At 39.6% G+C, this 27,967-nt stretch overlaps 1 protein-coding gene across 2 annotated transcripts; it reads right to left on the bottom strand.

The window, feature by feature from the left end:
• Positions 1–753: 753 nt before the first annotated feature.
• Positions 754–23,705, bottom strand: c11h21orf91 (chromosome 11 C21orf91 homolog). Of its 2 annotated transcripts, none has more exons than XM_063895792.1 (5): positions 23,583–23,705; positions 20,208–20,341; positions 6,622–7,125; positions 5,238–5,300; positions 754–2,922 (listed from the first exon to the last, which is right to left on the bottom strand). In XM_063895792.1, exons 2-5 carry the CDS (start codon positions 20,332–20,334, stop codon positions 2,750–2,752), a joined length of 867 nt encoding a protein of 288 aa, XP_063751862.1. In that variant the 5' UTR covers positions 20,335–20,341; positions 23,583–23,705; the 3' UTR covers positions 754–2,749. The 2 variants fall into 2 exon arrangements, with proteins under 2 accessions (XP_063751862.1, XP_063751863.1); XM_063895793.1 differs by having other exon boundaries at positions 20,208–20,338; positions 23,583–23,681.
• Positions 23,706–27,967: the final 4,262 nt, after the last annotated feature.

The following is a 27,967-nucleotide window of genomic DNA, read 5'->3' as shown; positions in this document are numbered from 1 at the left end:
TTTAACCCAGCATGCGACTATGTTTCTGTATTTGTTTCATTGTTCTTGTTGTTTTGATATTGTTATTGTTTATTGTTGTTTTGATATTGTTTTTGAGTTTTGTGCTACGTGTTTTTATCCATGTGCAGCACTTTGTTTCAGCTGTGGCTGTTTTTAAAGTGCTTCATAAATAAAGTTGATTGATTGATTGATAAACTGAAGAATAGGCGTCTTCAGTATTTAAGGTCTAATATACTGTTTTTCAACAGTATATTAGAGGTCTCAGATGTATACAGAATCTGTCTCTGATTGGCTGAAACACCAAACAGATCATTGTAGCATGCCATAAACCCGTTTCAAAAGCTCTGACTCTGTGTCTGTAGCTTTAAATGCGAATGAGCTGCTGCTGGCAACTTCTTTAATCACAAAGGGGACCCATACTTATATTTAAAAGACATCAAAAAGTGGATTTTGCATAATAGGTGACCTTTAAATCTCTTGACAAAGACATACTGAAATGTTCTAAGTTCTGCTTTTTCGCAATTAAGTATTTTTGAAGTGAATCATTTGCTGCTGTTCACTTTTAATTGTATTTTTCAGTTTCCAATGTTTGTCAATCTCGCATGTGTAGATGTAATGATTAAGTGGATGTTTCATCCCTTTATAATATAGCTCATGCAGCAGCAGCCACCATGGGGAACATTTCACCATATCACAGTGAGTAGTACAAATAATAATAATAATAATAATAATAATAACAGACTTTAAAAAAAGTAGTAAAAATAGTTTTATTGAAATATTTTACAAAAAATACAAACAGTCACTTAAGCACAAAAACACAGCATGTGAAGGTCCAGGAACACAATAAATATTCACCACACAACACAAATGTAGCTTCGTTCAACAAGAGTCAAGTCTAACATCAGGAGGTGTAACATCTCCAGGAAAACAGAGCCAGGCAGCCAGGCATGTTCACACAGCATTCATATTTAAAACACATAAAAACTGAAGATTGGAGGACTTGCATTAAGGACCATTAATCTGAAAAAAGCTCAAGCACACTGAACCATTTCATTTAAAATAATGCTAAAATCTTAAACCCTAAAGGGGTCAAATACATTTAATCTCTTACAAAGAGAGAGCAGAAGAGAAAATGCGAGTCTTTCCAAACATAACCTTTCTTTTGATACTCAGGTAGCTGAGACCTCTTCTGACAGAAACCCAGAGGACTAATATTCTTTTAGATATTTATATTCAATAAGGTTTCTGTTTTTTTTATACTTTTTTTGCATAGGTGCCTGAATCACAAACGAACCACATTGTTAGAATAGTCCCTACGTCCTTTTTGTCTCACAGTACACAGTAGAGCAAAATATTCAGTTTGTATTGCTGTGACATCAAAGCAGCTCTCACACATAGAGCACATGAGAAAGTAACACTAGTTACCACTGCACATGAAAGACAACCTTTAAGGAATAAATCATAAAACATACACCGTGTGTACTTGAGAACACGTCATGTCCCCATCTGTAGAGTAAAAATCTATAGTTCATTATTATAAACACTGAAGCAAGAAGTAAATCAAATACACTTTTAATCAGTTTGGTATTGCATCTTCCTCTGCTAATGGGAAACAGAACAAATACAGACTTTGGTTTGGCAGCTAGATTTCTTTTTATAAGTTTAACCTCTCTTGTTGCAATAGCCCTCGTTCAGTGTATAGCCATACATACGGCTTGTGCTTGACAGCTAAATATCAAGTAAATCTCACCAGCAATTAAAATACTATAAAAACAAAAGCTGAATTCAAATCAAAATACCTGACTTTAAGCCACAGGTATAATAACTGATATTTCCACTTGCTGTTTGCCCATGATTTTATGTTTTCAGTATTATTCACAGACACTCCCAAAGTAGTCATCTCCCTCAAACCCAAGCCTGCAGAGCCGGTACAGCCCTTTACCGTCACACTTTTTGATTTGGCTTTACTGCAGCAGTGCTTTATGGTGTTGTATTGCCCATGCCTTTTACCACATTGGACTTGATTTTTTTTTTTACTATTTGCTTACCACAGCTCTCATATCAACTCAAATGAGGGCAGTTCGAAGGCAAGTTGAAAATGAGTGTTATATTGTCACTTTGCTGCTGGAAGAAAAGGCTGAACCCTGGTCCATGCTTCACTTATGAGCAGTTATCCAACAATACTGCTGCCAGCATCTGGGAATATGATACATATCATCCAGCTCATCTGCTTTATGTATTCTGCACCATGTTATAACATACGGCAGCTCATCCCTTTCTACACACAACCATCAGATAATATGTAGGAGTGTTATGCAAAGCTAAGACCCAGATTTAAATATCCACGTCTGATATAATGAGAAAACGTTAAAATGTATCCACAGAGATGAAAACCATAAGAAAGTGAAACAGCAAGCTTAGCAAGATAAAATAAAACAAACCAGTCAGCTGTGTAAGATTAAAACGTTTTCACTATGTTTTGAGGGAGATCTTAAAATATGTTTTTTAAAGGAGCATGTCCAATAAGACACGTTGTCATCTATCAGCGCCAGGAAGCTGATCCGGACCCCCCCGGTATTTACATGCATCCTTGCTACATGACATGGGCAGTTCAGTTCACAGACCAGGTATTTGATTAAACTGCATCATCACCGCTACCACCAGAGCAGAGGTCGCATCCACGCGGCCCCTAGCGCTGTGTCGTAAAAGTCACTCTCTATACATAAAGGCGTTTCAGCGTTAGTGCTCCTCACTCCACAGGGTCACTGCTGCTGCTGGCCTTGACCCCCGCCCTGCTGATGTTCAGCCAGGGCAGCTTGGCACAGTTCTTAAAGAGCTGCTCGATGGCGATGTGACGCACTTGCAGCTCTGACGCCAACGAGTCTTTCTCCTGCACGGCATCAGTCAGCTCCTCAAACACCTCTGTGGAAAGGAAAACGCAGATATCATCATCATTTATTCACAAGTTAAAAAAAAATGAAATACACAATCATAAGACACAATGGAGACATGTAGATGGGGCACCCCAATAAGCTATAGGACGCTTGAGAACAGGGGCCCAGACAATAAAACATCAAGTTTTTATATCATTAATAAATATAGAATTGAGGGTTCATGTATTATTCAGAAACATTACAAGCCAAAAACATAACCCACACCAACCAAAAACCCTCAAATCTAGACTACTTTAATCAGTAACTAATTAATGGTCGAAAATATTGTATTCATCAGTCAATTCATTGTTTAAGATAATAAACACAGACACATTTTATGGCAAATGTATAAATCAAATATATGTCTAAATGAAATACATATATAAATGCATTTCAGAGGGGTAGAAGTCCTCAGTCTTTCAGCGTATTCAATCTCTGACAGATTTGCTTTTAAAAACTGACAAAAAGATAAAGACATTTATAGTCTCATCTATAATCTCATTCCATACTTGAGGAACTCTGCAGATCAAAGTGAAGCTGCTTCATTTAAATTTGCACTTTATTCCTTTTATGAAATGTATGCCAGGGTAAATGAGTTGGGATAAGCATCGTGAAAAAGATTGCCTTCAGTGAGCTCCAGGAGGATGAAGCTGTGAATCAGAGGGTCAGTGGGAGCAGAGTTCGAGGACCGAGATGTGGAATGTATGACTCTTTTGTAACACATTCAGTTGATTCAGATAACTAGGGAAGGTATTGCACGATATGACATTGCGGACAAATCAGTGAATTCTTATACTCAAAACAAGTGAGATAAAGCAAATCGATAATATTGAATCCTGAGGGAGCAGAGAGCAAAGACAACGTATAAGAAAATGCATCGACTTAAGATAAGAATACACATCAACAAAAAACCCATCTAACTAACATTTTCAGTATAGGGTGCTATGCAGCAGAGGAGCACCAGTACCAACACGTTTATGGACATAAAACCTTACAGCAGATTATAAAAATCATGGTCATTGTACCTCGAATAACAAATAGGGTTTCAAGGTTTAGGGGGTTTGTATTATCATGTGCAAACCCACTATAGAGTAGTTATGGCATTGAAAATCTTAGGTCCCGAGCTCCTCCAACAGTGCAACATATTATAAAAGGACATATGATAAAAAAATAGAAATAGTAAAATAAAACTAAAAAGGAATGCATGAAATATTGGATTTGTATACGTGGAACTGGACTTCCCTTCCTCAGAGTGATCCCACATTAGCTGATCATGTTATTTCCCTCTTGAGAGAGGGACACTATGCTCCTTTAATGTCACAGCAGAAGATTGAAGATATACATATCAAAGACTTTTCAATGATAATGAGGGTGTCAACTAAAAAAAGACTGTGCCTAAACTCTCAATGCTACAGTATGTGCTATGGAGTGTGGAGTGGTGCAGGGATGCCTACCTATTGTAAGAGCTAAAAGCAAAATGGGTTTTGGTGTATTGCTGAAACAATCTCTGTGTCAAACTAACATTTATGATACTAACATCAGCAGGATGATCTCCACATAATAACACCACTCGTCATTTGTTAAGCGTAAATGCAATACCCAGCAGTAAAAAGCTAACATAATGCTGTATACTAGCAAAATTGCACAGGACCACGCTAAGCTAAAGGCGGCTAATGTTTGGCGTGATGACTTTCAGTCCCATTTAGCCACTTGTTGGCAACCACCTTTTTTAATACACATTGAGGCTTCAGACATTCACCAACAGGGAAGTTACTGATATCATTTTATCTATCCAAACCAAAAGTTTTATAAAAACATTGATTTTAAGGGACTGGATGTGGTGAAATGCTCACTCATTTCCGGGTTTTAGGACTGATACCTGCACTCTTATCTCGTAATTTTATAGTCATAATTGAAGCCTGAAACCTAAAAAGGTTCAAGATGATTGGGGTATCAATTAAAAGAGAGTGTGCAAAAACTCTCCCAATTATGATCAGCCTTCCCAGGGTATAGTAATTTACACCAGGGTAAAATGAGGCATGGTGGTAAAGTGCGTAGCTTAGCTTTTACTGTGTGTGCCAAACACTTCCAAGGGAGATTTGAGTAAAAATACTGTCTGGGTAATTTGTCACTTAAAACACTGAGACAATTTTTCTTGAGGGTATATGAGTAACAGTTTAAAGAAGATATACAAATATTCAGTTTAAAGTATTGATTATGCAAAAGGTTGAACTTTATGTCAATGGTTTTGATCAATAAGCTGAATGAGAAACTTAACACTGAAGGTCAGTTACCCACACTTACTCTGAATCTGCATCAGCAGCTGGCTGTTCAGCTGATGGAGTTGGTCCACACTCATTTTACTCACTGAAAGAAAACACAAACCGTTTGCATTAGAGAGGGAGAGGCACAGAATGTCACAGCATGTGACTGAGCTCTGACTCAGACACTGAACCATCTGTTCTTCAGCAGATACATTTATAATATAGTTTAAAGAAGGCTTTGTGTCTTTCATTTAAATGTCAATTTATTAGTCTGCATTTCAACACAGTGTGGTTGATCATGAGGGCAGGAGGAGACTGAACAGAGGTCAAAAGGTTACCTCCCTCCCCTTTTCCTTAGTTTTCTCTCTATTTCTGTAACTGTAAATACAACTTTGTTGCTGTTTACGTAAGTAGGAGAAGTCTGGAATAATTCAAAAGCATAATCTAAAAAAATGGAAAAGGCATTTATGAAACACGCACAAGTGAACCTCACACTTCAGAGACGCAAGCTACATCGGACAAAACTAATGTGGGGGAAAGACATGCAACATATTGAATCAAGCTGAAAATAAAACGTGTTCATTTCCCAAACTGGGTGCTGTGCCAAGGTATACGTGCTAGAAACTAATGTCTGCATAGTTCTTGATGACTAAATCCTATATATGGTCACTTTTTCTAACTGTATACAGGAATACTTAGCAGTATCAGAGGGGATTTGGAACTCCGTTGAGGTGCTGCAGTGATGAGTTGTCTACGGCTGGAACAAAGTGCCATAAGTGCAACTCACACACCTAACAAGCTAATAACAAATCTAAAGAAAAACTGCAGTGTTCACATGTTCACACCCCAAGAAGAAATGCAGTTTTAAGGTTCGGATGTTGAAGTGCCATCTGTGTATTAGTGTGTGTGAATGAGCATTAGAATAAATGATGAGCTGTTTGTCACACTGTATGCCAGCCCTGCCACCACAGGTGTGTAGTGTGTCCTTATGCAAACAGTAAACCTGTGAAGCGCCTGTCATCTTTCATTTACGGGCACAGCATTTTAATCAGGGACCTATAGAAGGCTCCCTCACATTCCTGCAGTCTGTAGTCACACAAGGCTTTCGCAGTGATGAGACAGCCAAGGACACAATGCACCGAGGTTAGAGGGAAGTAAAGTTTCAATGGGGAGATGAAGGATGGACCAAGCAAGAGTGTATCTTCTGTTGCCGTGTTCCTGTGTTAATGGCTGCCCTTGAGCTAACAAGTGCTGGGAGGATTCAGAAATTGCAGAGATGACACTTATTGCTGAAACTAAAACACAGAGAAGAGAGGCAGAAATGCATTTCTGTTTACATTTTGAAGAAAAATAAATCAAACCTTCCCCTGCTGCTTCAATCTCAAAGGAATAAAAGTAAAGTTAGAGGAGTGAAATGAGCTCACATTCATCAGTGCTGTGGCCCTGGTGTCTGCGCTGTGCCTGTCCTCCTGATAATTGGTTCCGGCTGTGTAGACCTTTCCTTCCGTCACCGGACCAGACGTCAGAGTGAGCCTCCTGCAGCAGCCCCAGCTTCTCCACTGTGTGGCACTCCAACACCCCCATGGTGTAGTCCGGCCTCTCTGTGGCCTTGCCTGTATCCCAGCAGGGCGTGTAGCGGGGCACATGGGCATCCGACTGGGGCAGCATCTTGCGGTCGCTCTGCTGGCTGTAACAGAGGAGCTTGGACCCTCGTCTGCCCGGGCCGTTAGAGGAGACAGAGTCTTTGTTCTGGGCATACTGGATGATGCGGTTCAGTTTCTGGCTGAAGGCAAGTTTCATGCCCTCGTAAGCACTTCTGGAGACCTTGGAACGTGACAGCTTCTGGTTGGCGATGAGGTGGCATTTCTCAAAGCAGTCTCTGTGGCCGCGTAGGGACTTTGAGTGCAACAAGGTAGTAGAGGAGACACCTGCAGTCACACAGACATAAAGCAGTCAGTCAGTAGGTACACAACTACTCATGGCTTCACCCAAAAACACATGAATGACAAAAAGCAGGGCTCCTAAAGATAAAAAAAACCTTTAAAATAACTGAATATAGATTAAGCAGTTGGTGACCTATTGAATTCGACACAGCAGGTAGTAAACCAGTATGATATAGCATGCTAAAACTGGCAGCCTGACCTATCGCTTCTCTCTGTGAAAGCTGCTTAGTGTGCGGTGGATTAGCCAGGAGAGCGTGGAGATAGCAGGGATCATAGAGTGCAGACACAGAGCATATTTAAATCATTTTTACTGGGAAAGAGAGGGGAGGGCTGTGTCTTTCTCAATGTACCAAAAATATTCTACATGTATTATTATTTTATAATTCTCGTTTTGTTTATTCACTGCACTTCCTGTAGTAATTAAAAAAACAAGATGCAAAAACACTTTTTAAAGGCTTCACGGTGTGTTTTTGTTTTTACAAAAAACTAGCAGTAGCAACAGTTCTTTCTTTCAGTCGATTATGTTTTAGATAAATCGACAGATCACTTGGAATAAAATATCACAAAACAAAATATATCCCATGTTTCCAGTGTCTTAAAGTCCAAGGGGATGTGTTTAAATATAAAAAAACAAAGATATTCACGGTTTGATCTATAATAGAGAGAAGCATACAGTCTCCTTATTTAAGAGACATGATGACTTAAAGAACAAATGGATTATTAAAATAGTTGCCTATTATTTTTCTGTTGATAAAAAAATGAATTAGGATATTGGATATTCTTTGCAGGTCTTCACAAAACTGTAGTATCCTTATGAGCCACTTTCAAGAGCAGATGAACTTTGTCCAAGAAACAAAACAATGGAATCGGAAGAAGAGGAAAAACAACTTTGGCTCGGGGGGCTGACATTCTACAATTAAACAACATCCCTTGGAAGTTCCTCTATGGGGAAAAAGGTAATGCTTCCTGGATCCAAGTCAAAACAGTGCACACAAATTTAGCACACAAAGAACACATTAGCACAAAGCAAGGAGAACAAAGTGAAAACAACGACTGAGTAAAGATGGCCAGATCTAAATACACAAAGGGAAAGTGAAAGAAGGATGTGTGTGTGTGTGTGTGTGTGTGTGTGTGTGTGTGTGTGTGTGTGTGTGTGTGTGTGTGTGTGTGTGTGTGTGTGTGTGTGTGTGTGTGTGTGTTTCTGCACATGGGGTTAAATTGAGCGAGTTGATGGCCTTCCTTTCACAGCCTGCGTTTCTCAGCAGACAGACGTACATGTAAGAACCTGAGATGAGGAGATGAGACACTTTCGTCCATAGATTCTAGAGCTCACTCGGTTAGGTTTAGCTTACATGTTTCTCTCAGCTAGCAGTGAAACGCCATCCCTTTTGCGATTGGATCTCTTACTGAGGATCTTGAGTATATTGATCAGATCATATGAAATTCGAAGCGATTGCCCAACCCTGTACTCAAACTGGGGTTTCAGTTCCCCTTAACGCAGAATTGTGGCAGCCAAATCCAATAGTGTCAGTTACTGAGTTTATTTGTCGCAGTCTCAAAGATTCCCTGATGATATAGATGTAGTTTGACGAGAAATAAAGAAAAAGAGAACCTGTTTGCAATCAAGATTAGACATGATTCAGAAAAACTTGTTTTACTTAGGTAAGGCCGGCAATGGAAAAAGGAAACATGTCTTTTAGTTGGTAAGAAAACTGAACAGAAACGCAAATAACTGCTTTAAAATACCCAGCCTACAACTAGTAAGTCTGCTAGAGTGATACTTGAAGGGTGAAGTGTCACTTTTTCAGGTGTGATGATCTTTTAAAAACAATATGTTGACTGAAAGCATATGGATAGTTTTAAGCCCCATTTTTTCTAGGGGAAATTGTCTTGTCTTGTTTTTGTCGAATGCAATCTCTTTGTCTGTTGAAAGATTGGTGTATACAGAAGTACATAGGAAAGCCTTACACCATTTCATAACTCAGTACGCAGAATACTGTTGTAAGCTTCTGCAGATCTGTGTGCAGTGACCCGAGTCTTCACAGTAGATGAGTTTTGTGCAGGAAGTGCAGTACACTGTATGTTACAGTATGTGAGCCGTGTGTGAGAATATTGCTTACTGAATGGCCAATGAATCTCTAGATGCGTTACTAATAGCCGCAGGATCGTTCTGCCTATCACACAGCCATGTTTTAATCCGATCAGTCTCAGTCTGTAGACTACAACAAAAACACACTGACGACCACTTGCCTAGCAGAAAATTCATTGGCCCACAACCAGGCCAGTGCAGCACCAGCCAAAGACCTCACTGCAGCTAAGCAGCTTAGCACCACTGTCTTTCATGGCTGCACACACACAAGCTCAGGCTCACACACAGACTATTCACTGGAAGTGAATCCACATTGTTCAGCTGTGACAGCGAGAGACATTAAGCATGACAACACTCACAATCAATAGGTCTGTTTTTCCCTGCTCCTTTGTAAGGAATGAGTCAAGGTTAGTTCATCACTCAGAGAATCAACCTCAGACACGTGCTTAGATCTGATGTCAAATATCAACTAGTGTTGTCACGATACCAATATTTTGGTACCGGTACCGATACTAACATGTATTTCGATAGTTTTCGGTACTTTTCTGCAAGATTGCCGAAACGTCGCTTCAGATCGAAAGATAGTGACGGCATTAAGACTATTATGCAGACGATATGCCTATGTCAGAAAACGCTGTCACAACTTGCACCTAATGCGTTTTATTTTCTTTATTATTACTATTATATTGCATGAGTGTGACGTGATGAGGCGGGGGGGGGGGAAACATTTGTCTCCGTGCAGCAGCGAGAGAGAGAGAGAGAGGGGCCGAAGAGAGAGGGGAGAGAGAGAGAGAGAGAGAGAGAGAGAAGAGAGAGAGTATACGGGCTCGGAGCTCCTAACAGTAGCCTGCAATGGAGCCGTTGTCACGTCAGAGAACCGGCTCTCTGACACATCACTGAATTTGTTTTGTGAAAGACTAGTTCTTGGCTACTGGTCGTATTTCTGCGAGGATGGTAGCCTACGGACTGAAACAAACTTTAAAAACGTGAAATGTGGTTGGTCTCTGTGTGCCCTTCCAAATATTAACTAGGCTACTGAGCTATTCCATTTGAAAAGCGAACGTGCCGCATTCTCCGCTATTGAATGCGTTATCTAGCCTACACGTAAGGTGCAACTTTTTTTTTGCCCTGACATGACTTGCTCACTTCAAAAATAGTTTGGCTCCCTGTCATTTTAAGGGGGAAAACCTTAGTTTGTGAGTTAGCCTACCTGTTGTCCCCTGAGCTCTGTATACAGGTCTGGGGGCTTGTCCTGTAAGTGTTTCGTTAGGTTGGACGTGTTGCCGCCCTTCGCTTGGCATGTTTTAAAACACCTTTTGCAAACCGGTGCATCTACATTTGTTGGTTTGCCTTCCTCATCTGACTTCAAGCCAAAATACTTCCATTAGTACCGGTATACCGTGCAACACTAATATCAACATAAGGTTTTATAAATAGTTTGCTCTGTAGTTGTTCAAGAAAGCAAATATACATCTTTATGCACTAGAATCAAATCAGAAATGCTGTGGTCCAGGTTATTTAAAGAAAATATTGCTCTTGATGTGAAAAAACCATATACAGCTCCGGAAAAATGAAGAGACCACTCCGCATTCATCTTAAATCTTTATCTGTACACATAAGGCAGTGCGATCTCTTCATTGTGATTTTCAGACTATTTTTCTATTTATATGAAGTATTAAGGGTTATATATATTTTATACTAAAATCAAAAACAATCATTTGGAGGAGAAGTTTTGAAACTGGTGCAGAGGCAACACAGCTCGGAGGAAGAATGATTCCTGTTACATTAGATCATTCTTGATACGCAGCATAAAAACCATCAGGCTGATCTTTTATTTGATCCATCACTTCTTATCTTAAGAGCTGCCGGTTTGCTCAAATTTATCTCAGACTTCCACATGCATGCAACTGTCTTTTTAGACTGTTCTGTTTCATAAATGCAATCACAAGAAATGCACGTTTTGTCCGCCGGAGCAGCCTTTTGCAGACTTCATAGACGTGTTGTTGTGATCAGTATGTCTATGTGCCAAACAAGGACAATCAATACTTAACAAATAATAATAGTTGAATAGTTTACAGTTGGTATTGGGACAAGTGGGACAGAGGTCATCTGCGCTAAGGTGTCAAAAACAGCTGCATGGCACAGCTAAGAAGAACGTATTAGTCACTAACGCAGAGCTCACATGACTGCCATGAACTCAAACCACCTGTTAACCGTAAGCATATAAACCCTGCAGGGATAGAGCTCTCTGTTTACATTCTCTCATTTCCCACTGTCTTATTTTGCACCACGAACATTATCCATATTAGTAAAAAGTGACAACGAAAGTCATGCATTATATTGTGATAATAAATCTAATAGAATAACTAATCCTGTGACCCCTGTAATAACATACACAACAGTTTCTTCTACAATCAGTAGACCTGGAGTAGGCCTTGTATAAGAGTTCTAGGAGGTAAAATTATGAAAAGGATCTGTTATTAAGGAAAAAAGTCTACAAATATCGGAGAATTACAATCGACTGCAAAAACTGTGTGTGTCTACTGTTGGTAAGCCAGTTAAAAGAGATGTCAGTCAGTAACATCAAGCCTTCAAGAACGTATTCTTTGAAGCTATCCTGTCCTCCTGCAGGCAGAAACCATGAGACACTTGGTAAAGTGATAGTGTATCAGATACACATGGCTATCTGTGCTGTAGCTGCTGTCTGACATTTACATTCTCAATGCACCACTACAAAGTTGGCGAAGATAACTGTGTTAACAAAAGGAGCAGCTCACGTGTTTTACTTTCAGTGATTTACAGTTTGTGAATAAGTAAGCTTAGAGCTGCACCTGAGGTGAAACAGACAATTATTTCAGAGTTTTACAAAATGAAAAGTAAACCCCATGAGACCATTTTTCCATACATGCTGGGCTAATGAAGAGAATAAACTTTCATTCAAACCAAAAGAGAGTGTTAAATGGAAACCAGGCCATTAAACATGAAGCATTAGCACTAAATCATAGGGCTAAGAAAGCGGGGGCATGCAGTAGGTTCAGCGAGTCTCTGGACCCCGACTGTGTTCAAACATACAGTTACCACAGGCTGCAACATAATTAGACCTCTCTCTACATCCCAGGGTGAAGAGTTCACCCACACGCTCAATGCATGGGCTGTTTATAGGAGCTACAATAGTCCCCGTAAAGCAACAACCAGAATCTTCACCAACGGTACCATTGTAGCCCCTCGCTGTGTGAATGTTCGTTTTTTTTCCTCACTCCAAACCTAGCTGGAAATGCTACCATGCCTCAGCAAAAAAATCTGTCTGCATTATGTAAGAAGATACTCGGGGGAATGGATTAAAGTTGATGGGCTTTAGCTGAACCTGGCAGATCAGCAGACATCATGTCTGACGAGGAGCCAGAGAAGACCAAAAGACGGTGTACTTACTTACACTGGCGTCAGATCTCTCAGTTGTTAAACATAGCACAGCTTGTCCCATCCAATAAGGCCGGTTCAAATGCCCTGTTCGGTCTGAAATATGCTGCACTGCGCAATTAGATCAAAACAGTAAGGTCTGATTAATATGTATACCGTTGCTACTATACATGGCTAATTTTGGGGGTTTGAAGAATCATAAGAAAGAGTTAACTGTGTATCAGCTATTTTTTCGGAACATACAAGCTTTGTAGGGGTTTGGACTGAAGATAATAGGTTTAGTGAAATCTGGGTAGGGCTGCACAATTAACTGAAACTCTAAAGATCCAAATCGCAGTAAGGGCAATATATGAATCACACAATGATCATTTTGAACATGTTCTTTTATGATAATATAAATAATGTTTCCAAAATCAACATTCTCTCTACTATCGTAAATCATATAACAATTGCAATACCATTACAAAAAAATCACGCAATGACTCATTTTTTCTAGATTGTGCAGCCCTGATTTGGTTGTCAGACACAGTCTATTATCATATAAGTTATTGATCAAAAATAAATTGCTGATAATAACAATTGATTTGTGAATGATTTATATGTCAATCAATACAATAATATTGCAGGGCTTTTCTTTCCGATTTGAAATGTCTCACTTCCTGCTGTCACTATCTAATAATCTTTGGTATCTCAGGCATTTCAGGGATTTGGGTTTGACGCCTGTTTACTCAAAGCAATCAAAATACACAGAATAGCTTTAGTTAAGAACAGTGACTTCCACAGAAGAGTACCAGAGGCTGGAGACTGGCTGAACTGGGTCTTGTTGTGCCAACTGCAGCAGATTTCTGTTTCTCTGCTGTACAGTGTTGACGCCCAAGGCTGTGTAACCATGTGTAGTACACAGCACACGTGGCGTGGTATGCAAAAAGAAAAGAAAGTTCTGAAAGTAATAAATGCCCAATAAGGCAGAGGGTGCCCCATATATAAATACACACAATTTTAATTCTGAATTTTTGATGGAACTGGCACAGAGTCTAAAGCAGTTTCCTGAGGAAATAACCACTTGAAGCTACAACAAAAGCTGCACTTCCTGCACATTCATCTTGGGTGAACTGTGCTCTACGCTTTAACCCCAAATAGCTTCACATAAACTTCTGCACCTGGAGATAAGGTGGGATAAACAACTATGTGCCATGCTGTCAACAGGAGCTCTTTGCTACATGTATGAGAATCTGAAGATGACAAATGTGTTTATTATTAATGGATCTTGTTCTTGTTCACTTTGATGTACAGTGCTGCCTAACTGTGCGTGTCTGCAGCTTATGTTTAAACAGACAAGTCTGAACACCCCCGTGTGATTCAGGCCTCAAGCATATCTTAGGGATGTTGTTGGTGAAAATACATGTTTGAGCATCAAAATGGGCCTGCTTTGCTCGGACAAAGCTACACTGTGTTAAGTATTTTTAACTATTTCCTCCATATATATTTAAAACCATAAACATTTATCCCTCTAAAATATAGTATACTATATAGTCACATAACACAGACATGAAGGACTGTCGGCCCGTAGCTGATAAGACTCACTGCGCCTTGCCAAGGCCACAGAGATAGAAAGTCATAGACAGTGATAATAACACGCCATACTAAGTCGGTCTTGAAAAAACTAATTCCATCAAAATGACTCATCTTTAGAAAAAGAGGCTTACTGCTGGTAAATATGTGAAGTGAATAGCTGGGCTTCAGAAAGGAGGGTGGTGAAAGCATGGACTCATCTCTGTGTTCTGGTTGTTTCGTTATTGTCAATCCTCCTTAATCAAGCTTCAGTTAACCTTCAGTTTCAAGTCTCCAGCATCATCTTTGTGTATTTCAGTTCATTGCTCCAAGAATTTCGTCACACACTGTTGCAGTAACCAGTTGTTGGTGAATATTACAGCATCATAACAGCATCCACAGCAATGTGTTTAAAATACAATGTTATACTTCACAAAAGTGGCGCTCCACACTGGTTTTATGCATCATGAGAACAGCTAAACCGGTACAAAATATGTATAGTGTCTATTGTGACTTTGAAGGAAGCAAAGTTTATGCCATCAAGGAAAAGAATGTACCGTCTTTGATGTCTTGCGGTCTCCGAGCCCGAGTATGCTATCAACAGCTAGCATTAGTAGCACCCCGCTATGTCCAGTAGAGACAGGTAGAGCTGACCGCGACACACCGTTCTCTTTAGCATTAAAAGGAAAGCCGACCAAAGAAAAAACGGAGGAGTGTCACAGAGCGGTAACGGCATTTGTAGTAAAAGGGCTTCATCCCTTCTCTGTGGTCGAATCTCCGTCATCTAGGTATGCAAGGTTAACAAAAAATGTGTGGGATTGTAGGGTACTTGTACAATAACAGATACTGTTATGTTGAATCTTTTTTTGCAGGGAAATGACCAAGGCCCTAAATCCGAAGTACACGCCTCCCTCCAGAGATAGCTTAACCAATGAGTTGATTCCTACCTGATATGAGGTGGAAAAATCAAACATTGTATCTGAGCCAAGTGGTGTAAGCAAAGTTGCTTTAACCAGCGACGGTTGGACAAGCATTTTGCAAGACCATTACCTAACAGTGACCACACACTATATAATTGAGGGATAGATGAGACAAACAGTTCTCAAAACAAAAGCAGCCTACAAAGCACAAACAGGACAAGTGGTGGCTGAAGAAATTGGTGAAATTCTGCAGGAATTTGGCATAATCAATAAAATAGTGGCGGTCACTGTTGATAACGCAGCGAACATGGATAAGGCCATAAAAAGGCTACATTTCATAAAGCTAGGCTGTTTTGCACACACACTCAATCTCGGGGCACAAAGTGTCTATTCTCTGGCATCAGTGGCAAAATGGACAGCTAAGATCAGGGATGTTGTTGTCTGGATGAAGCGTTCATCCATGGGACAGACTGTGCTCCGGGAGAAGCAACAAGTCCTAAGTAAGCATCCCTCAGTTTACTTCATTTGACCCTTTTATAAGACAGCTCATTAGTGCATTATGTACATTTTGAAAATCTTGATTAGTTAACACAACGCAAGTGACATAACATAAATGTTAGTATGTCTTATGTAACTACACCATATAGAAACTGGATCTTCTGATATAGATAAGACAAGATAACTTTATTGTCTACAAACCAATATAAATATATATAATATATATTTGACAAGGCTCAAAAACAAAGAATGCACATTTAAAATGCATTTAAACACCCACACACACACACACACACACACACACACACACACACACACACACACACACACACACACACACACACACACACACACACACACACACACACACACACACACACACACACGTAGAATAGGACTAAAACTGTTAAAAATAATCTAATTTCTAAATCTTGTTTGCGTTATAGATCTGCCTCAACACTCCCTAATTATTGATGTGAGAACTCGTTGGAATTCCCTGTACTTGATGTTGGAACGATTCCTTGAGCAATATCCTGCCATTCAAGCAGCCAGCTTGGATCAGCGTCTCATAAAGCCAATGGAGAGGGACCGACTTACTCGAGTGACAGATGACGATATCAGAAAGGCATCCATCTGATGAGAGTGTTATACACATCCACACTCTGTGTTTCTTCCGAAAAGAGCCTCACTTGCGGTCAGAGCCTTCCAATTCTCCAAAACCTTGAGAAGCATTTCACTGTTGATGAGGGAGACACAGTGTTTGCGTCCAACCTTATGCAGGCTGTCTGGGTAAACCTTTCCAAGCGGTACCAGACTGATGGCTTCAGAAACTTTTTTGAAGAGGCCACTGTATTAGACCCTCGTTTCAAACACCATGTGGAGGACAGCACTGTCTGGGACCGGGTCAAGGAGAAAATGATGGCAGGAAAGCTGACTGAGTCTGAACAGCCAACAGAACAGGGCCGTGGTGAAGATGGTGTAACAATGCAGTCAGAGGGGGAGAAAAGACAACAAAGAGAGAATGATGAGGAAGAAGGAGAGGAGAGTGAGTGAGAGGAGCTTTTTGCCGCTGAAGACAGCCTGAAGATGAAAATCTTATCAAACAGCACCATGTCCATCCAGCACCAGACTGACAGAGAGCTGAAGATGTACCAAGAGATGCCACCAACCATGACATCTGATGACCCTGCTGCCTGGTGGTGGAACAAAAGAACCACATATCCTTTGCTATCAGAGGTGGCCTTTCCGTATTTGTGCGTGCAGGCTTCCTCAAACCCTAGCGAAAGGGGTTTTCTCCACTGCTGGAGACACAGTTTGCCCAGAAAGATCACGCATACTACCAGAACTACCGGCTGATATGCTGATTTTTCTTAACAAGAACTCTTGAGTTGCATACATCTCTAACATACCCTCTGTTTTATTGACTTTGTTTATTTGGTTGCAGGCAGCTAGGTGCTGTGCACTGAATGCACTTTAGTTCTAGCATGTGGCCCCTATTGCTGCTCGGACGGACTTTTATTTTTCTCGAATGTGACTTGTATGATTTATGTCAGTAGGTTTCCTATTAACACACAACATGCAGCTCAAAACGTTATTATCCATAAATGGTTCAACCGCTACTGCTTTCCATTGTGTTGTCCTGGAATATGAGCGATTAGTATTCATTACAGTTCTTAAAGTTGACTATTATTGATGTCACATGAGTTTACAGGGAGAGTTAGAACACAAATACGACTATGTTTTATTTGGGTAATTTGAACACCAGTATTTTCATGACAAGTTTCAACATTGCCTCTATCTCAGGTACTACTAATTTACGTAGTTAAAGACATTGAGCTTGTCTGATAAGGCTCCGAGAGGAGTTGTGTGGGTTTCCTTTTGTTATGTTGCTTGTCTACTACAAGTTGTCCCTCCTGCACAGGTACTGCGTACTACATTTGTATTATATGCATTTAGTGAATACTATTTAGTTTGTGAAATTTTCAGTTCCCGCTTAAAAGAATAAAGATATTTTTGTTATCTAAACATTTGACCTCTTTTTTTACCATTTTGGAATCGAAACGGGGAATCGATAAGAACCGGAATTGATAAGCAGAATCGGAATCGATAAATTTCAAACGATACCCAACCCTAATTGCACACACCTTTAGGAAAATCACTTGACGGCTTCTCCACACAGAACGACCTGGTGTAAAAGCATACTGTATACATTTACTAAATTGTAGATATTCTTTAGGGAGATGACATTTCCAAAACAATTATAAAACATCGATCTGATCATTTTGTTAAAAAGCAGTAAATACAGAGGAGGATATCGTTTTTTGTGTACATCGCAATATACTCCTGATATAGCATATCCTTTTAAAAAATGGTTCTATTGCTTCTAGTAAATATTCAAAACCAGCATATATTCAGAATCTGAAGAATATTCAGCAGATAACCCTTGAGATCGCATGATAGGGTTTGGAACAGAAAGGCACTGGGAGGGTGTGATTGTGTGTGCAACGAGAGACGAAGACCAACCTCGCCCCGTAGTATTTTTTTTTACACGCTTCTCCTTTAACGAAAAATGGCACAGGGTGAGTGAGTACTGTAGCTATTAAGTCTGCATGAGCAGTCAGCGGGCACACGGCCTGGCCTTTGTTCACAATCAGCTAGGCCTGAAGGAGCCACATGCAGCCTGCAAGCTCCCCTCCCAACAATGAAACACTCAGCTGCATCAGAAACACGTGCAGATTCTTCTCCCCCAGAACTAGTGGTTACATAACGACCACTTCATAGCCACACACGTCAAAGGCTACTAAACCTGAACCCCGAAAAGCACACAATGGTATTGATACAGTGTGAAAGTCTTGTCTGACAGAACCAGGAATACGTAGAGGACCGGAGTTTATCCCAAACAACAGAAAGCTAAGTACTTTTTAAAATGCTCCTCCAGCTGAATTTGTCTACCTGAACAGAGAAACTTTGCAGGAACATTGAATAAATCGAGACCCCGCTTATTATGTCATAATAAATAACTATATTTCTCAATCTAAGGAGGTCATTCCTTTAAAAAAAAGTCAGTGCTTGATACATTCCAATAGGATAATAGTGAGCTATAAAGGAACATATTAAAAAGTCAATATGTTTTAACATTGTCCAGCTCCTAATACACTATAACACAGATCCATAATCTACTATGGCTGTTTGTTTTCAAGAAATAGAAAGTGAAAGGCTCTGTTTAGACCTGGTATTAACAAGTGTACTGGGTGATCCGATCACCAGTGGACAGCTCTAAGCACAGGTGTGAATGCACAAACATTAAACACGATCTGATCACTGAGACAACGTTCAGAGGGGGACCGGCTCACATTCTTTGGGCAGTGTGTACACAGATGGGCCATAATGAAGGACTACTCAACTGGGTACTTGCTCTCTAGACTTCTGAGCTATAGGAGCTCTGTGTATTTCAGTTGATTCTTTATTTTAAACATAATTGTTTTAAAGTCATTCTAATGTATCAGAAACCACAAAGTGTAAATTGTGTGTTTAGGTTGTTAGTATCATATAGTCTGGCATGTGTTAGCGTTACAGTGCCGCTATTATACCCGGCTCTCTTGGAGCTCAGTTGCAAGCACTAACACAACTTTAATTTTTCTATGACAATGCATGAAAGAGAGTGTGGCTGATGAATATTTTACAGCACACAAAGAGCAGAGTGATGAATCAATACTGCCACACTCAGCTTCCTTATACAATAACAACACCGTTTTCATGGATATGCATTTTCTCCCGCTGTCAACAGAATGATATACCATTCTGGGAGGTCTTAGTCAGCTTTATTGTGCTGTTTTTAAGAGGTGTACACAATTGTGCTGTGTAGATATAAGCACACACACACTTCTTGCAGGAAAAAAGAGCCTTTGTGGATCTATGAGACGAGTGCCAAATGAGAGGCATATCTAATCCTCATTCTTCTTCAAATAGCCCACTCATTAATTAAGAGATGAAAACACTTCAAACGCATGCTCTTGAGTTAGAGTGGCACATCAAACGGGAGAATCACAGTGGCCTGCTTTGGAGGGGGCTACGGCCTACAGGCCTTTTACCCTGCACACATATACTATCTGTTGTTCCTGGAGAGGATAAAAGAAGTGTTTGTGGAGGGAAATCATACGAGACATCAACAAATTGGAAATGTTCTGAGGCTGTATTACAGCTCATGGTATATTTGGCATGATGGGAACTGATGAGAAAAAAAAATTTCACTGCAAAAGATTTATTTTGTGATTCAAATTCTAGAAACCCCTTACAGCTCAGACCGGTAATGATCTAACTGCGATAAAAATGAATATTAAAGCTGAATCCTATCAGACAGACATTCCTGAGTGTTTGTTTGTATGTGTTAAGGAGTTAAAAAGAATGAAGAGGTCAAGCTGTGGTCTAAAAAAGTATCTTGAAGGATCTACCCTGCATACCGTTACCTGGAGGTTTCTTTGAAATGTCTACTAGTACTAATATATCAGCTGTATGTAAAGAGGCCCTCCACATCACTTTGTTTGCCCTTTAGTCAGTGAGCAAATAAGCAATAGTCGTCCTCTGTTCCTTACCTTCAATGCTGAGTTCAAAGCACACATGGCAGAAAGACGTGGTCCCTGTATCCGTCTCTAGCTTGCAGACACTGCAGATATTGTCGTCATTTAAATCAATGTTCACAAACTGCTCCTCTTCATCCATTGTGCTTCTGGGAAAAAACAACAACCAGTGAATTAGAGCACATGGCTTCAAACCAGGAGCCTGCACAACCACCAAGTGTTCTTTTTCTAATTAGGTCACATAAATAAACTTGTGAAAAATGCATTTTGGTAGTGTTGGTGGGATGAATATGTTTGGTTCACATTTTGTTGGTGCAGGGTAGAGTGAGTTAAAGTGGCAGTCTGTTTTAACAGTGTTTTTGGTCAGTGATGTCGTTGATAATCAAGAAGCACGCTGATAAAATGGTAAAGCTCATTGCTGACACAGCAGATTAGATGGGACAGTCTCTCCCTTGTCACTGTGCCAACATGCTGTTAGATCTCCTGGTGTTAAACTCAAACTGATGTCCTCTCCACACAGAGACAACAATTCAAACAATTGCAGTCATATCTTAAAACAAAAGTAATCTTTAGGGAAAAAAAGATTACATTCAAGACTTGTATTTCTGATGACTTTGGTTTACTTACAGCCACAAAGTACAAATAAAAAGGTATTAACTTCAAACGATTGACAGTAGTACTGTTGTGTCCATCTCTAGAAGGAAAAACTGACATACAGTATTCAAAACTACCTGTGGGAAACCACATTTGGTCAGTTGTGTAATATCCATAAAATAATGCAAAAAAGTGTGAACAGTCAGAATGCAGAGGGAAATAAAGATGAATAAACATCAGCTTCTGTGTAGATTTACCCACAAAACATTAAATCATATGAGTGTGGCAATATCACACCACAAGACACCATATAGAGCAGGGGTGTCCAAACTTGTTCCACCGAGGGCCACATGAGAAGGGCTGGGCCACTCAGTAGAGGTGAGGTATATTGTTCGTAAGTTAATTGATAAGTTATCATAATCAATCAAATGCAGGTATCAGAAATCAAAGGTTTACATAGGGTTTAATTTATTTTGTTACAAGTGTTGGCGGCTCATTACTTAAAACACAAGCCTCAGATTGCTTATAATAAGGGGAAATATGAAGGGTACATTTCACATGTGTTTTACAAATAAGTTATTGGGCTTTTTTTATCGACCAAGATTTGTTAGAAAAAGGTTTTCAAATTTAATTGACTGATTTTATTTAAAAAGTTGGCTTATTACTCATGGATACTGCTGTGTAATATATGTTTACATATGTATTTATATACAATATAAGTAAAAGCACAAGTTTCATGTGTGGGCCATATTCCGTTATACTTTTTAAATTAGCTGAGGGCCGATTCAAAATGGACAATGGGCCGCATTTGGCCCCCGGGCCGTAGTTTGGACACCCCTGATATAGAGTAAAGTTCACTAACAGGCGGACCGTGGTCCGGACCCTGACACCGACCTATACGGACCCGGACCTATAATAAATACATTAATAAAGGATTTGCATTTTGACAGGACAACTCCATTTTAATCGGCGCCAACAGGGGCTGATAGATACGAGTGAGTGATACAGGGATATAAACAAAAGAAGAAGAGACAAGTTAGCGGGAGACAGAGAGAGAAGGCGGAGAGAAGAGTTAGTGGAGAGACGAGTTAGTGGGAGACAGAGAGAGAAGGCGAAGAGAAGCGTGAGGGGAGAGACGAGTTAGCGCTATATAGAGAAGACGGAGAGAAGAGTGAGGGGAGAGACGAGTTAGCGGGAGACAGAGAGAGAAGATGGAGAGAAGAGTGAGTGGAGAGACGAGTTAGCGGGAGACAGAGAGAGAAGATGGAGAGAAGAGTGACGGGAGAGACGAGTTAGCGGGAGAGAGTAGATGGAGAGAAGAGTGAGGGGAGAGACGAGGTAGCGGGAGAGAGGGAGAGAGAGATAGAGAGAGAGAGGAGGCGGTGAGTGGAGCACCATTTCAGCCCCGATTTAAAATCCTGGCCGGACAGGCTGGAGCACAGTCCTCTCAGGGTCAGTGAATAGAAGAGGGACAGAAAGACAAACCTTAAAACTGTTCCATTGTTATGATGTGTTCGGACTGATATGTTCTATAATTGGCTGAAACTGTTAAGATGTGAAACGTTAACGAAGAGAAAGGGAAACTCCAGCTGCTGCACTTTATTTAATCTTTCTAAAATTAAGTTCTTTTAAGATGCACACATTTTCAAAAGCTATTTTATTTTAAATGCAGCCCGAGTGGAACATTAAAAATATCTTAGATATCTACAGTATTATTCTGTATATCTGTGTAGTTCAAGGGACAATAAATATTGTTGTTTTTGAATTGTACTTTGTTTGTTTGATGAGACAGTCAGTTGTTTATTACATGCAGACGTTGATACAGCTACTAGGTCACAGCTGATGTATATCACACTCATTCATAATGCCAATTTTGAACTTCTGGACCTTTGCTTGAGTACATTTTCTCTAATTGGACCTCGTTGAATTTTAGTTGAATACCCCTGATATAGAGGCATCTGTGTCGATCCTTTGTACAAGCACCAATCTGAATATACATCAGTGCATTGTTTCTGAAATGTTCTAAATTGAATTTGAGAGGACTGTAGCCATTCTAATGTTTCCCTTGATAATTCTACTTGTCCTACTTTACCAATTACATAAAAAGACATGTTAAAAGATAAGGTTCTTCAAGGTTGCGGATCCCTTTTGGGGAAATTAATTTCACTGTGACAACTCTAGGAAAAAGCTTCGTCACAAAATGAAAAGCAACATACCACAGATAAGAAAATGACAGATGCTACAGGTCGCAAGTTCTAACGGTTCTGAGGCATATCGAGAGCTCTGCTGCATGCTGATAACATCAAACACTAGCAAAGCATAGCAACAGCATTTGAGTTTTTAACTCTACTGAGAGTGATATTATGAGTATACACAGCCTTTCAGTCCACCAAATCTTAGAAATGAAAGTGAAGACGCCATAATTCTGCCCAGACCAAGCTAGCAAAGTGAACAGCCAGGCTCGGTAATAAAGGGCTCTTTTGAACTTTTCCTTTTGTTGCATTCACATAGAGTTAACCTTCGCCATACTGTATTTGCTCATCTTTCAGCAGTTTAAATGCCTTAATAACTATGGAATGATAGTTTGACTGAAAGCAGTGTACAGTAACCCTAGTGTCTGTTTATACCGTTAAAAACAAATGCTTGCTAACAACAAGTGAAGCTAGCAGCCCACTGGAGTAGCGTTACTCTGCTCTGGCTGATTCGTGACCGTTATTTGGCATTGTTAAACAGCGAGTTATCTAACAAAATGGAGGTGTCAGCAGTATTTATGGACAGTACTTTTGTGAAACTCACCTTTATTTTTGAAGAGTTGTTGCGGGTAGCTATTCCTTTTGTGTGGACCCCACTGTTCTTCGCCACAGAGCACACAAACATCAGAGCGTCACGGCAAATCCAGAGAAGATACAGGAACCTCTCTGCCCCCTCTCAGCGGAACGAACCACTAGTTTATTTAGGGGTGGGTCAATCATGCTTGCGTTTATTATTGACAACCCTAGCTATAGTTACAACCCAAACAAAACATATTAAGTCGTAATTCTGTGTGTGTGTATATATATATGTATAATAAATTCATTTTAAAAGGTACGTTTAACTCGACATGCCCCCTTTCAAATCAGTAGCCTTAAAAACTCCCCTACAGTTGAATCAAGGTTAATCTTCCACGCGTCATTAAAACGTTTCCATATCAAATGAAACAATTCGGTGTTTACGGTGTAGACAGAACTTAATACATTTCAAATAATTGTATAAGTAAAGTATTTCCCTCTAGTTGAACATAGTGTATGAAGCTACAGTTATGTGCTTCGGAAGACTTTTCAATTGTTGGGTTTCAATTCTCCTTCACATGATGTCACATGTGTGGTTTTCCCGCGAAAGGAACACCAAATAGCTGTAGGTGTTGTGCTACTGGGAATAACTGCTTTAACAAACATTATTTTATTTTTGTGGGACAATACACTTATATATGTGTAATGTTTTGAATAGGCTTTGCACTATGGATACATTATTGATTCCACAGGTGAGAAACAGGCTAATAAACAGTAAACATCAAACAAAACGAACACAACAGCAGCTCACACTCGTTCACGGAACACCAGAGGTCACAATAATAATGTGAAATAAGAACAATCAATAGAATCCCTGCAATATGATGTCACCAGGATTCCTCATTAATCCGCTGCAATCAAAACCTTATTCCTAGCAGCATATCAAACAGTTGATTGACTAACTGTAGGCCTATATTCCACTTACTTTTAGTAGAGGCGGAGTGCTATTTGTTGAGGTGGGGACCCTTGGTGGAAGAAGTACTCAGAACTGTTACTTACAGAAAGTAAAAGTAGAAATACCAAAGTGTACGAATATTTTTTAAAGGTAAAAGTACTTTATTCAAAATGTAAGGGTAAAAGGGAAGGGAAAGAAGTATTGGCATCTAAATATATTTCAAGTACCAAGAGTAGAAGTTCTTGTAGATTGGCCAAATTTTTGATTATAATTATTGATGCATTCATGTGCTTATCAAAGCTGGTAAAGGTGAAACTCATTGTAATTATTTGATTTACTAGTGGCATGCAAATCATATTAGTATAAACAACTCTGAATATTAAAGGCTTTCAACTGCTGCATCTGCATACATTTTTATAGGACTTTAATTATAAAAAAAATAAAGACCCATTTGCATGACTTACATGGTTACCTATAACATGTTTATCTTGAATAAAAGCATGTGTTTGCTGAATATTTGGATTATCCCTTGATTTTATTGAAAATATGAATTTCACAATGAGTAAATGACAGTAAGACTTCAATTTGCAGATGTTGTGCTCCATCCGCTGATCATTTGTCCTGACTTTTGCTGCATGACACCACTTAAGAAACAACTCTCTGAATTTTTATTATCCAATTGTTTTCAACTCGCTATTCATTTTGACAAAACTACCTTTTTTCTTTTATTGAGAGAGGGAGCAATCTTTTTAGGTTGTGAATACAATTTGAAAGGAATGGCCTGTAAATTAGTCATGGACTGTGCTAATATCAGATATACTCCATTTAGGGTATATCAGTCAGTATTTACGGAAGAGACATTTCTTTTAAATAATGTGAAATTTTGCATAGCCCAGAGGAACTGTCATTTGCATTGTTCAGCCATGGCCTCTGTAACGGCATGAAGGCTACATTATGCATGTATATTTCATTCAGATTGCAGATTGTCGGCTCAGTTCATCCTGTGTGTTATGTTGTCATATTTTAGCGGGATCTAGCAGATGGCAATGTCAAATAAGGCCAATCTGCATCTCAATGTATGCTAGATTGCATGCATTATGCAATCATCACCGCTCCTTTGGCACACAAAAGCTTCTTTGAATAATTTTACCCTCATTAAATAATCATTTTCACCATGACAACTGCTCATGGTAAACTGTTGTTGATGATTAACAAAAACGAAAAAAAAACAAAAAAAATGATCATAGGAAAAAGTGCATTGAACAGGGTCATTATAATGCTCTGGTGTGTTCTGGGATGTGACTCAGTGATTAGCATCACTCTTTCAAAGAGTGTGTGCCATCTCCTGGCCAAGCAGCAGCAGTACAACTGGTGTTGAAGATGCATGACAGGTAACGCCTTACAATTATCCTAGAACTAAAACAAACTAAGTTGTTAAAAACCAAGCTTGGCTCCTATGTCCTGGACTTCAGGGCAGATACAGCAAATAGGGAGGCTCCATGTTCACTATGTGCTGTGTCGGTTTAGTCAGGGTCAAGTTTGTGTTGCCTATATGGCAGCCTCCTTATAAAGTTAACACTGTACAAGTCCAACTGCCATCCAAATAAGCAGATAAGATCATATGACGTAATACTACTTCTACATTACAGATGTATTTCCATTTATGAACACGCAACTTGTTTCAAAGCCAGGATCAAGTGTGCCAAGACTTATGTCATGTGGACAGATCAGGACACGTCCCAGAGCTGCACAATAACTAACAGGAGGGACACATATTGACACAGTAGTAGTATAACCTGTAACTGCATGCTGATGTCCGTCCCAAGTCCCAAATGTGGACTTTGACCTCACTACATTTAGTGATTATGTTGTAAAACTTTACTGGAACTACATTCCCCTCCTGATGTAATGTCATTGGACAATGAGTTAAGTGCACCCTGTAATAAGAAGCCAAATGAAACAGTTGAGTGATTGTTCAGCAACAATTACTGGTAACGGTTTGGTTAAACTCAATTAGTTTATACCTACATAACATCAATTATATATCAATATGTTTCTTCTTCTTAATCAACTTAAATGAATGATATGTCATTAATGATTCACTTTCCTTGATATTTTAATGGTAGAGTCACCATTTTCTTAGTTAGCCATAAATCCTATAATTCATCGATGCTGAGTGCGCCCACATCCATGTTTTCTCCCAGACGCTGCATCCACATGTCGTAGCTTGCCTGGCAGTCTAAGAGACTCAGCCTCAGATCTGGTTCAACAAGTTGTGTGAGGTTAAGTAAGGGGAGAGGTAAAAAAGAAAGAGTGTGGAGAAAAACAGCCCAAAGCACTCTGGATGAGCTCTATTATCCCCGTGTGCAGAAGATATGTTGTTTATTTTCAGATCAAATTGAACTGAAATTGCAGTAAAGGGGTGTGGGGTGGTGGGGAGAAAATAATAAATTACTACTTTTCTAAAGGTTTTACTCCCTTTACAGAGACATCTGTTATTTACTATATCTGGATAAGGCCTTGCGTCACCTCTGCTTGTTCATGGCTTTGTTATTGGTCTGCCAGAGCCATAAGGCGTGACTCAATCTCTATCATAGTTAAACAAAAGAGGGAGCAACCAGACACCTTGTCTGACAAGAAGTAAGTCTTGCAATCTTCAGAGATGCTCACTGATCACAAAAACCTCGCCTTTCAAGAAAACTGCACCCATAACAATAAATGTAAACTGTGCAACACGAATTCCTGTTATCATTTCAGATACAGATTATCTCATTCATTCATCCATCATGACTGCTCAGCCATTACATTAAATAATTATGTAGACAGAGACGGAAAAGTACTGAACTCCTGGTAACACTTCACTTTAGGAAGTTTAAAGGGTTACCATAGGAGTTTTACCATATCATTTATCATCTGTTTGTGCACCAGCCTTCACAGAAGGAACTAGTTTTCTGTTTAATATATTAATGAATGCTTTTATTTAACCACAACATTCAGTTCATAATTATATATTGGTTTTAATGCTTAATAAAGTGATTCAAGTAGAGTGTTACCACAATGTTTAAAGGGGTCATATTCTGCTCATGTTCAGGTTCATATCAGTATGTAATGTCTCTACTGGGACATGTCTCCATGCTTTAATGTTCAAAAAGCTGTGCTGCAGCACCTCTTTTTCCCCTCTGTCTGAAACCAGTTGTGTTCTGTTGTGATTGTTCAATTGCTTAGAGATATCCCGCCCCTTAGCCTAACAATACGTTGGGTTTTAGTCAATACAAGCCCAAGTGTTACATAGTGATGTCCCTATGTTAGGAAGGGGGGCTGGGGGAAGGGGAATTTTAGCCTTTGCAGACCATTTACATGCACAAAAACCTATATAACACATTAAAGGAAATCCCCCCCAATCATAATAGAGCCCCTTTAAATGTTCTCTGTTACAAGTTGGAGTCAAAATTCTACAA

This window comes from Eleginops maclovinus, chromosome 11 (genome assembly GCF_036324505.1).
Source record: "Eleginops maclovinus isolate JMC-PN-2008 ecotype Puerto Natales chromosome 11, JC_Emac_rtc_rv5, whole genome shotgun sequence".
Classification (NCBI taxonomy): domain Eukaryota; kingdom Metazoa; phylum Chordata; class Actinopteri; order Perciformes; family Eleginopidae; genus Eleginops; species Eleginops maclovinus.
This window is presented reverse-complemented; position numbering and strand designations above follow the sequence as displayed.

Bases quoted from the DNA above. Each gene is read 5' to 3' on its own strand.
- c11h21orf91 (XM_063895792.1), bottom strand. From the start codon at position 20,334: ATGGATGAAGAGGAGCAGTTTGTGAACATTGATTTAAATGACGACAAT. The intron at 7,126-20,207 runs GTAAGGAACAGA...GTGTGACTGCAG, and splicing joins CTTTGAACTCAGCATTGAAG to GTGTCTCCTCTACTACCTTG. The intron at 2,923-5,237 runs GTAAGTGTGGGT...TCCTTTCCACAG, and splicing joins GCTGCTGATGCAGATTCAGA to AGGTGTTTGAGGAGCTGACT.